At 38.2% G+C, this 11954-nt stretch overlaps 2 protein-coding genes across 3 annotated transcripts; both read right to left on the reverse strand.

Moving 5' to 3' along the window:
• Positions 1-64: 64 nt before the first annotated feature.
• LOC127797272 (cysteine-rich receptor-like protein kinase 2) lies at positions 65-4501 on the reverse strand. The gene is made up of 7 exons (XM_052330013.1): positions 4310-4501; positions 2177-2995; positions 1817-2067; positions 1488-1698; positions 1135-1369; positions 849-999; positions 65-771 (listed from the first exon to the last, which is right to left on the reverse strand). The coding sequence occupies exons 2-7, from the start codon at positions 2934-2936 to the stop codon at positions 427-429; spliced, it is 1953 nt and encodes a 650-aa protein (XP_052185973.1). The 5' UTR covers positions 2937-2995; positions 4310-4501; the 3' UTR covers positions 65-426.
• A 2420-nt stretch (positions 4502-6921) lies between these two features.
• On the reverse strand, positions 6922-10145 carry LOC127798395 (cysteine-rich receptor-like protein kinase 3). 2 transcript variants are annotated; one of them, XM_052331928.1, is made up of 7 exons: positions 9163-10145; positions 8857-8973; positions 8630-8769; positions 8324-8534; positions 7988-8222; positions 7828-7876; positions 6922-7641 (listed from the first exon to the last, which is right to left on the reverse strand). In XM_052331928.1, exons 1-7 carry the CDS (start codon positions 9932-9934, stop codon positions 7312-7314), a joined length of 1854 nt encoding a protein of 617 aa, XP_052187888.1. In that variant the 5' UTR covers positions 9935-10145; the 3' UTR covers positions 6922-7311. The 2 variants fall into 2 exon arrangements, with proteins under 2 accessions (XP_052187888.1, XP_052187887.1); XM_052331927.1 differs by having other exon boundaries at positions 7732-7876; positions 9163-10143.
• Between the last annotated feature and the right edge of the window lie 1809 nt (positions 10146-11954).

Genomic DNA, 11954 nt, shown 5'->3' on the forward strand with positions numbered 1-11954 from the left:
GCTGTTTGAAACATGATTTTGAGTTTGAAAAATAACAAAGAGGAGAATATATCATGCCAAGCAATTGGACCAACGGAGATTGATAATTATTATAGAGCAAAATTTATTGTTGGTGTTGCATACAGACTGATATACTTTTAAGGTATAATTTTATGCTACCTTGACTTCCTTACGAACTCCATTTCCTTGTCTTCTTCTGCATACCTGTTCCAGCTCAAATTCAATCACCAATAGTCAAAGACTCAGTTTGCACCACATCTTTGACATCAAGTGGATGTGGCGTATCAGATGTAATCCTTTCAAGTGATGTATGTTCTGCAAGTTTGGAGTTTCTAAATTGTTGATTGTTAGGATCATTCCATGCTGATCAAGGGCTTTCTTTCTGAGCATTTGGTCCCTGAAACCTCACTTTCCACCCACTTAGGGTCATCTGGGGTAGAAAGAACTGTAGGAGACAACTGCAATTGAGCCGGAATGGGTACCATGCACTGGCAAAGCTTGGTTCTCACCTGCTTGATTGAGTTCCATGGTCTTCTCATCTATAAAAGGGGGATTGGCAGGTGGAGGGAGGTGCTCTTCGCAGTTTGCTAGCATCTGCAGTGCTCTAGACATGGATGGTCGTAAAGAAGGTACCTCTTGGGTGCACAGTAGTCCTACATGTACCGCTCTTAGAACCTCCTTTATGATGGTGGTGTTGTGGTAGTGGTTATGCAGCATTAGGTTTGGGTCAAGTAGTTCCTCCACTGTTCCTCGCTGGAAATGGTTCCATGCCTGTTTCATCCAAAACTACTTATATATTGTATGAACTTCACAGATTCAATTGTGTGAAGTTTACTATTTTTACTTACAATTATGACTAGGCTGTCTTGGTATTCTGAGGCTTTGCTTCTGTTGTTTAGCCTTCCTGTAACTGTCTCTAACACAAGAACTCCAAAACTATACACATCTGCTTTCTCTGTCAGCTGGCCATGGGCTAGATACTCTGGAGCCATGTATCCCCTGTGGAAGAGCGTAGGTAACAGATTGGTATTCAAACATGTGTAAGGGGGCAAGTGACTTGGTTTAGTTTTTATATAGGTTAATTAGCAGGTCATGAGTCTAAAGATCTGGTGAGTGGTTGTGAAGGATACTCACAGTGTTCCTGCGATGGCAGTGCTAATATGACTCTTGTCTTCCTGGAATGATCTGGCCAACCCAAAATCAGCGATTTTAGCACGCAGCCTTGAATCTAACAATATGTTGCTGGCTTTTATATCCCTGTGAATGATTCGTGTCTTGGAATTTTCATGAAGACAGACCAGACCTTCTGCTGTCCCAATGAGAATCTGGTATCTCTTTTCCCAGTTTAGTGCTTTACCTTTGTTTGAATCTGTCAAAGGTGAACAGGCTTATTGTTTAAACTCACATTGATACAAATTGAGATAGCAAGGCATGCTCTTAAATTCGCATCAGTACTTCAAATTGTGATATAACAGTTTAAAACTCACCAAAGATGAAGCGATCGAGACTCTTGTTTGGGAGGAATTCATAGACAAGAAGGCTTTCAGGTCCTGAACAGCTGCATCCCAATAACCTGACCAGGTTTTTGTGCTCCACACTGCTGATTATGTTCACTTCATTGTAGAAATCTGCTGCTCTGTGTCTGTTATTAAAGAAAAGCCTCTTGACAGCAATTTCTCTCCCGTCAGGCAAAACTCCCTGCAATAGATTCATTTTGTAAACCAAAAGTCCATTTAAACTGAAAGAAGTCAAGACTTGTTTGTTTCTTGTTGTCTAATATTAGGAGACAAGAGAAACAAAATTGCTATCACATTACCTTGTAAACTGTTCCAAATCCTCCTTGGCCAAGCTTATTTGCTTCGTCAAAGGATCCTGTTGCTTTCTCAAGCGTGGAGTACTTGAAATTCAAGCTACTGTCATGGAGGGTCTTCGCCATTTTCTTTACATCATTTGATCCTCTTCTTTTCTTCTGGATTTCTCTGTGCTTATAGTAGTAAACTGCAATGATCCCCACAACTGCCAACATCACAACCGAACTGATAACTGCTGCTATGATTATAACAGTCGCTGCAAAGATCATCATCTTGTTATTCTACAGGTTATCATTAACTAAGTTCAGTTTGATGCAGATTTTCTACAAGACCAAAGAAAGAGAAGCTACTTCACCATCTTTTACCTTTTGAACTCCCATTTCCAGACGACGAATTGAGGAAATTTGTGTCAGAGTATCTCATGAAGCATCCTGTGTTCAACGCCCTCCCCTCAGACCACGGCAAGCATCTCAATATCGAGGCAGACGCGTTCTCCAGACAAGCCTTGCAAGCGTTGACACTCAGAGTCTTCCAGCAATCAGCCAGGGCATAAGCCGACTCATTCCTTCTTCCCGCCACCGTCACCTCTGCACGAGCATAGCCACTGTTGATCAGTGCGTTGGCAACTACTTGCTGCACCACCTGCCTTGCCGACGCCTGGAATGTCGTCGAGTTCTTTTGCGTCTTGTTTCCACAGAGGGCGTGGTCCTCTGGCCCGGTGTACTCCTGGAAGAAGCTGTAATTCTCAGCTCTCATGAAGCAGCCGTCCAGGAAAATCCGGCCGCCATTGTAGGGGTAACACTGGGGCAGAACAGTACGCGCCTCAGCGTAGCACAGAACACAGTCGAGTGAAGAGAGGTCGCCATAGCACTGGGCTAGGCCGTAGTTGGTGTCAGGTCCTGAACCTGTCACGGCCTTTCCGAAGCCGGACTCTCTCATCTGCACGCTGATGTTCTCCATTGTTGTCACGAAGTTTGGGACGTAGATGGTGGCATTGTGCTCGAGCTGTTTTCCGCACATCATTTGAACTGTTTGAGCTCTTGGATCCCCAACGGATGTACCGGCCAATAGGAGAAGAACCAAGGCAGAAATGCAGAGGACGGGTGATGGGATTGCTTTCTTCATTTCGGGGACGATCTGAAACTTGTTACAATGGCCCTGCTCTTCTCCTCTTCGATCTCAGGCTGTGTTGTAGCAATCGAATAGTCAAACTCAGCTTCATGTTTTTCAAACAGGGATTTGTTTATATGCATAATTTTCATACAAAATGAAAATGGTCCAATTTATTATTATATTATTAAGATACCTTAGATGTGAACATTATTATTATTATTATTATTATGTCATATCTGTGACTGAAGGGTGTGAAAGGATTGACATATTTTGATTCTCTTGCATTTCTTTCCTTCACCATTAGTCAACCTCGGCCAGGTGGGGTAAGGGAGGATAGGAATAGGATGATGGAAATGCAAGCGAGAGATTAATAAATTGCAAAAATTGGAGAGCTAAGCAAGAAATTAAGTTAAGGCTTTCCAGAATCTATCTTTTATCGGCTCACAGGGAGTGGATGGCCCCACAAGATTAGCGTGTTCTATTTCAATGCGGGACCCGTACATAAATAGATTGACCCGCCTAATTACTCTGTGGGTCCAACTCAGCCTGATGAGTAATGTCCTAATTAATTATATCATAACTTTGTTAAAAAAAATGACACTTGGGATTTTGAAATAAAATAACTCAATACCACAATAAAAATTCAAATTTGTAAACCAACCGCCGTTGAATAATAATAATAATGAATATATACGAATTCCAAAAGATAACGGGACCCACGTAGCAGCCACCCCCACCCCCACCGGGGCTCCAAGAACCCACCATTATGAGCTTAGAAGGACCCAATCGCCCAGCCCAACCTATATGCGCCGCCAAAGCCAGCCAAAGGACAAAAACGAAGACAACCGAACTAATACACTTTCTAGATTATCTAATTCAGTGTGTTTAAGCGTTTTTTGTGGAATTTTCTTTGTTATTGGTTCTGGCTCCCTCTTTTTCCTGCACACTTTCATAGGGAAAAACAAAACATAAATCGTACAACCAAAAGAAAGGAAAACTGAATTAGGAACACTGGAACTAGTTTTTGATCTTAAAGACAGATAGCAGAAGTTAGAAAGGAAGACGAGTCTAGAATTCCAATAGAAAGACAGCAACAAACATTGTTGGATTCATTCAAAGTAAAAGAGTTGACGATTAATCATATATGAACCAGCGTCCGTCTCCGGATCGGAGAATTCAGAAGGAGGACGTTCCATCCAATCAGCGAAAGGCATAACGATAACAATTAACAAACTATAGGCATCCAGCAAAGCAAAATCTACGGATTCATGAAGAAGATGATGATGAGGAATAGAACTTCAACAAGCCTATATATATATATATATCCACGTAACAAAGTCTATAAGAAAGCTCGATTTCTGATTTCGCTCTGATTCAAAGAGTACCTTTTTTCAGATGGGATTTGCAGAAGAACTCGCAGTTCCAATTACCAACTTCTTCCGAGAGAGAGAGAGAGAGAGTTTGCTGAATAGAACTTCTTCCGAGAGAGAGAGAGAGGAACTTCAAAGGACGACTCTTTTAAGCATGAGAAACTCTGGGCGGAATGATGAGTCTTTGGTTTGGCAACAGGAAAATGATGGGACAACGGAAGACGACGACCTTTTCTACATGTTTGATTTTAGTAATTTATTTACTTGTGGCCCTTTTGTTTTTGACTTCTCTGACCCCAAAATTAATGAGGTTTAACTATTTAAGGTTTATTTATTGTTTTACAATATTTCCCGGATAAAGATTTAAACTTTATAGTAGCTTTTTGTTACACCTAAAAAGGGTCCAAAGTCATTAGAAAAGGGGCAATATTATTAACAACTTTTAGGAATAGGATCTTGTTTAAGTAATTTTCTTTTAGTGGGTATACTTAAATTTATAATTTTTTGATACTTCATGAATTGAATTGTATTACTTGATTAATTACACTTCTAATCTTGAATTGCGCCTGTATGCAGCACAAACAATTATAAACTCCCATCTCCCCCTCCACTCCACCTTAAACCAAATTATTTAATTTAAGCAAAAGAAGACAAGTTGTTTCCATTTTCGTTTTCTTCCAATCTTCCCTTCCTCAAAGTCACACAGGACAGGCGCAGCTTTCAAAAGGAGCTTTTAATTAAAAACAAAAGCCAGGCAACATGTGCAACAGCAAAACGCGTTTTGCCAACCAAACCCGTCTAGACGCCGGTTCTCTCAAGTCGCCGGAAACTTGGATTTCCGTTCGGATGGTTGACGACAACTACCATCACTTGTTCCTCTTTTCCCGTCTTCTCAATGATTCATCTCATGAATTCAGATGGTCCAGCAAATCAATCATTCTGCAAGTGCAAGCAAATAGTTAATAATATCCTTAGTTGTATCTGCAGTAATTTTCATTTGGAGTCAAAAGACACAGGCAAACCCACCAAGCCAAGTGCACGAAATGATTTAAAAATTAACGACCAATCAAGGAGGTGATGGCATGGATGCCTTCCTCAGTACATATGCCTTGGGGGCGGGGGGGGGCAGGTCATGAGGATCGACACGAAATTTCTTATTTGAAAAAGATGACTTCCCAAAGTTGACTTTGGGCACCTCCGACCCTTTGCCCTAAATTTGGTATAAAACTTACCCTAAATTTGGGATAAAAATAAAATTCTTTTCAACCCTTTACCTTAAATTTGGGGTAAAGGAATAATATTTTCTTTATTTTTATTTTTATTATTATAGACATTTATTTTATTTTCAAAATTATTTACTTATTTATTATACATCAACTTAAGTTACTACCTAAAATTACATAATTAATTAAAAATTTTCAATTATTTTTATCATGTTTGTATCTTTTATTTAGTAATTTTTAATTTAGTGTATTTAATAATTATTATTCATTAATTAATTACAATTTATTAATATTATTTAAATATTATTAATACTAATAATAAATAAATAAAAAGATGTAAAAATATATAAAAAATAATAAAAAAAATTAAAATTTGTTATACTTCAAATGAAAAGACAAAATGGGGATAAACACATTACCCTAAATTTGGGATAATACTATTCATCACCCCAAATTTGGGGTAGGTTGGAGGGCACTTCACCCCAAATTTGGGGTGAGTTGGAGATAGCCTTACTCTTCTGCTGTATATACAGATCCATCTTCATCCTAGAAATTTTTTTTCCTTGTTCAACGTATAACATGACTGTGAATAAAAATGGCATTAATCGATGTGCTTTTTCCTTGTTCAACGTATAATGGAGGCTTTGTTTCTGTACCATTATCTTAATTTCCAATTATCCTCCAAGATGTAGTAGTTTACTTGTTCAACTGGGAGTGTGAGAAAGATACAGTTGTTTAATTAAGCGAGCTTGCAACATTAAGATAATAGCTCATGGTGTTCAATTACCCGATATTCCTCCAGAAATCTAGCCAGCTTTAGTTACTTAATTTTGACTTAACATGGCTATCTTAACACCAAAGTCAACTAACTCCACACGATCACCATTAGAGCACTGGCTGGCAGAGGAGGTTAGTATGTTTTTCTTAATTATGTATTCATTGCAGGTGGTTGATATGTTTTCTTAATATGTTATGGTGGATCATTAGCTTGAGAACAACATTAATAGCACACATTTCATTTAAGACATGGCAACAGTGGTTTACAAATGCAACAAGGCCATAGTTCTAACTTCATGAACGTGAGATTCTTTATATGTATAGAGAATATTGTAATGGCAATAGGGACGGTAAATTCTTACCCAATTTGATAATCATTAAATGGGTTTGAACTTAATATTTTATTCAGCATAATATTATTGCTGCATATAAGTGGGGATGGCAAGAAATTCTTATTAAATGAGTATATAAATGGGTAAACTCACACTTAATATTTTGGGCAAATCAAACTTAAAAACATACAAGAATCCCAATTACAAACATTGAGGAGGAGGCACAGGAGCGTGCATTCCAATCCATTACGGTCTATTACCACTCCTACGCAGAGAGAGAGAGAGAGAGAGAGAGTTTATAAACTCTTGAAATATATAAATATCCCCAAAGATACTGGTTATCGATCTTTACACGCAATTTACAGCTATCAATAAGCTGCTAACTCTTGCAATATAAATATTTCCAAAGATACTGGTTATCTTTACACGCAATTTACAGCTATCAGTAAGCTGCTAAATACAAAAACCAATGGCAGGGATACAATACAACAGCGAAAGAGGAAGCAACCTTCCCCAGAATCTTAGACTCAAGACACGAAGAGCAAAAAATGTCTGCGCAAAAAGCACATCCAGCACATTTTGTCACCTCTTCAACACACTAAAGCCGCGGCTGGAGGACACAGATGATGAGAAGATGGATTTGTTTAGAGCAAGGAAAATTGGAAACAAAACCACGGGTTTGTGTTCATCTAGGTTCAATGAAGCTCTCTGAGATGGTATTCCCCGAAGATTGGGAGTAAGATTCAGGCTGAGAATGAGAAGGTCCAGAATGTTTATGCCGTGCAATTTCTGCGCTGCTATTATTGAGAAAGGGTGGCTGTGTTGGCTGAGGGATCTCGTGGTCATCCCGAAGCATTGTCACGACCATCGACATGGATGGCCGAGTCTCTGCAGTGGCTTGCACGCAAAGCAGACCGATTTGGAGTACTCTGTTCGCCTCCTCTTCTTCAAACTCGCCCCTCAGGGAGGCATCCACAACTTCCCGTAATCTTCCTGTTCCATAAAGGTTCCATACCTATCAAAATAAAAAGAAGATATCAAGGCTTTGTTACAAGGATTCTGGTAGTTTGACACGAAGGAGAGCATGTAAGGCGAATAGAGGCACCATTTGCAGCATAGAATAGGAACTCTGGGAGAAAGAGTTGTTCTTCTTCCCAGAGACAACTTCAATGACAAGAACTCCGAAACTGTAAACATCCGCCTTTTCTGTCAGTTTGCCACGAACTATATACTCGGGAGCCATATAACCTCTGCAGATGTGAATCTAGTCAACTATAAATTTAAAGATATAATGAGCCAGTTTATAGTAAAAACCAGCTTGCTCTTCGTAAAATTTAGAGAAGCCAAGCTGTTTAACTTACAATGTGCCGGCAACGGCAGTGCTGATATGAGACTTATCTTCTGGAAATAATCTAGCAAGCCCAAAGTCAGCGATTTTGGGTGTGCAATCCTCGTCAAGAAGAATATTGCACAACTTTATATCTCTATGTATGATTCTCAACTTCGATTCCTCGTGAAGATGGGCCAAGCCCTCAGCAATACCCAGTATTATATTGTATCTCTCTTCCCAATTCAGTGGTCGCAGATCATTTCTAGCTGAATAAAATCAATAAACTCATTACTCAAAAATTTTGAAATATTAAATGGAAAGAGAAAACGTTAAAACTGAGTAGAGGAGTTTAATGATGAGGAACAACCAGAAAGGTGGTCATTGAGGCTTTGATTCGGGACAAATTCATAAACAAGAAGGCTTTCGGGGCCTGTAATGCTGCATCCCAACAGCTTTACAAGATTCTTGTGATCGATGCCACTGATCAGATTGACCTCATTGAAGAAATGATCCACCCATTGTCTTGTGTTGAAGAAAAGCCTCTTAATAGCAACAGTCCGTCCATCGGGCAAAATCCCCTGTTTGAAGAAAAGAAAATGACCGAGATTAACTACACATTAAGCTGAGGCTTACTGGTTTAGAGAATGAAGTTGAGGAAGAATATGCAATTTACTTTGAAAACTGAACCTGATCCTCCTTGGCCCAGTTTATTGGAATTGTGAAAGTAGTTTGTGGCCTTTTCAAGAGTTTCATACGAAAAATTCAGCTTGGAATTGTTAACAGTGAGCAGTAGAGCACCTAGTTGCTTCCTCTCTGCAACGAAATACTATGATCAATGGAACTCCAATTTTAAAACGATGAAACACAGATAACAACTTAATTTCCTGATCTAGAATATACCTCTTCTCTTCTTTGCAATTTTCTTCCTCGTAACGAAAGAAATTGCCGCAACGATCAGCAGAAAAGCTATAGCCGAAAAGGTTGAAGCCAAGATGACGGCCAACCTACGGTTTCCTCCTAGTAACGATAAGAAAGGACCAATTAATTGATTGAGCAGATTAATTAACTCCAGAGCATTACCCAAAGTTCATAATCCAATCAAGTTCAATCAGCCAAACAGCAAAATTGAAGAAACAAAGATAAATGGAACCTCAAACTCAAACCATTCCAATTAAAGGAAAGTAGAATTGAAGAAAATTAACTCACCTCCAACTTTAGGCACTGGATCAGGGCTTGAATTGTTATAGAATTTCTGGGTGGAATACCTAAGATAGCAACCGGCATTCAACACCCTTCCTTCTTCCTTGGGAAGGCAAGAACCGATTCTATTCACAGCGTTTGCCAAACATTTATCACAGGCACTGCCATTGACAAACTCCCAGCACTGAGCCAACCCGTAAACCGATAAGTTCCCTCGACTCACAGACCCCACAATGAACCCGTCACTCTTCGGCGCTTCCGCGCTCAAATTCTTCATCAAGTCGACAACATTGACTCGGAAAAGCGTCCCATTTCCAGCCGAATCATTAAACGCGCAACTTATTTTATCCACCGAACTCAGGCTTTCGTTGAAGAACATGTAATCATCGTACCTCACATAACAGCCGTCGTAGAAAAGGCGGCCGCCTCGGATCAATCGTTGGAAGGGGAGGCATCTGATGATTTGGGTTTTGATTTGGGCGAAGCAGAGGTTGCAATCGGTGCGAAACAAATCCTTCATGCACTCGCCGAAGGCGTAGACTGTGGTGTTGCCGGAGCCGTTCACCACGGCGCCGTACTTTTCAGCTGAGATGAGAGAGGTGAGTGAATCCAGGGCGGCCACGAAGTTGGTTACGAAGACTTGGCGATCAGAGGGCGACGCACTGGTGTTGCTGCACACTAGACCTCCCTGCGGCATTGTAGCTCTCGGATCTGAAAGAGATGGCTTTACAGAAAAGAACAGGGAAATCAGCAAGCACAGAAGAACACCGAAACCCATCTCCAAACAACAGGGAGAGAGAGAGAGAGAGAGAGAGAGAGTTCATCAAAACAAGAGGGGAGATGAGATGACTATTAATGGTGTGATTCAGAAGAGGCGTCCGGAGGAAGAGGAAACTTGTTCGTCAACGAGTAACCGAGTGAGAAACCACGGGGGCCCCTGTAGCAATGCGGCCGCGTTTTCAGTTCGTGGAGATTAGAGTAACAGGCCGGTGACAGTGCAACTGCAGGGTGCAGGCGATATTTAATATATTTTTTTTATTATTATATATACTTTAATTATTATTATTATTCTTTTAAAAATAAAAGAGTATAATTATAATAATTTTTTATTCTCTTCTTTATAGGGCAGTGAGGGGTGGGGAGGCTGCGTGAGATATCTGCGCGCGCGGGTTTGCTTCATTTGGGTGCCGAAAGTTGAAAGTCAAAATCAAAGGATCTTGTTTGGGACAGGGATAGATCACGACAAGCCTGAACTGATGAAGATGGACGCGGGGGCGGCTGCAAGGAGAAGCGCCTCTTCGTCCTTCACAATGGTCCGCCAATTATTGTTGGCCTTCCCGTGTCACGCCCGATGGGTCTTTGGTTGTCGTTTATTGTGGTAGGATAATTATGTAAATTATTTTTTATGTGAAAATGTATTGAATATTTTAAAATATAATATTATGTTATAATTGTTTTTTAGTTGAAATTATAGGAGTATTTTTATATTTTATTTTTTTCTCTTCCCAATTTTTTTTTATTATTTATTTCTCTCCAGCAGACAATCATAACATTAATTTAAGGTCATCATTACTCTGTCTCAATGAAGCATATTTAGTCAAATGTTCTCGAAATATATGTTAAGTAGTCGGATAAATAATATAAGTGTTAATTTAGTAAGTTGTGAGTTCGAACACTAAATTGAAAACACGAACACTAAAAACTATACAATAATGATCATTTCAAATTCATAGTATTTGGTTCATCATGGTAAAATTAGATGATATTTGGATTTGAGTCATGACATTTGAGTTTACAAATTGAACTCAAATAATGGGTTTCAACTATTATGATATGTTTAATTGGAATTATTTTTCACGAAAAATATCACATCAATAAAAAAAATTTTATACTTACATGTTTGATTGCTTAACATTTTCTATAGAAAATTTTTATGGTACAACACATTGAACCATATTTTGATCAATTTTTCATAAAAAATTACAACTAGGAGAAGTGAGAATTATTTTTCATGGAATTAGAAAATATTTTCCTTTTGTAAAATATTTTTCTAATTTCATGAAAAATAATTTCCACCTCCCCTAGTTCTAATTTTCTATGAAAAATGGATCAAACCATGTTTTAATGTGTTATATCATAAGTTTTTTTTATAAAAAATATTAAATAATCAAACATATAAATATGAATTTTTTTTTTAATATAATATTTTAAAAAATAATAATTTCAATCAAACAAACTTCTACTTTCAGGATGATACAGTGGTGAAGGTAAAGATAAAAATAAAGGTGACAATGATGACACAACAAAGATGAAGGCGACTACCATAACTCTTTTCCATCTTTCTCAACTTTCAATGTCTTATTCTTCGAAGAATCCAAATTTAAAGGGTCTTTGGATTGATTGACTAGTTTTTAAATTTTATCAAATGTGGCTTCGTTGGGTTGGTTAACTCAAATTTCTTCAAAAATTCATAAGAGCCCAGATTTTATTTGAGTTCAAACAAGATCAAGAAGTTTAATTCGCAACTCAAATTAAGGTAATAATCACCAACGACCATTACTTGTTTCTTTTTCTTTTTTTTTAAAATTTAAACGAAAAAAGAGAAAAAGTTAAAAAAAAATAAAGGCCAAACGGTTATATTTAGGTGAAGGTATAAAAATACTTTTTACTTTATTAAAAAAATTAGGTGGCGCTTTAAATTTTCAAAACTTTACTTTAGACACCTATAAAAGTAAAAATTATTAAACATATTTTAATTTATTACTAAATAATTAAATTTGTAATTAAAAAATAGAAAA

The sequence above is a fragment of the Diospyros lotus genome, chromosome 3 (assembly GCF_014633365.1).
Source record: "Diospyros lotus cultivar Yz01 chromosome 3, ASM1463336v1, whole genome shotgun sequence".
NCBI lineage: Eukaryota > Viridiplantae > Streptophyta > Magnoliopsida > Ericales > Ebenaceae > Diospyros > Diospyros lotus.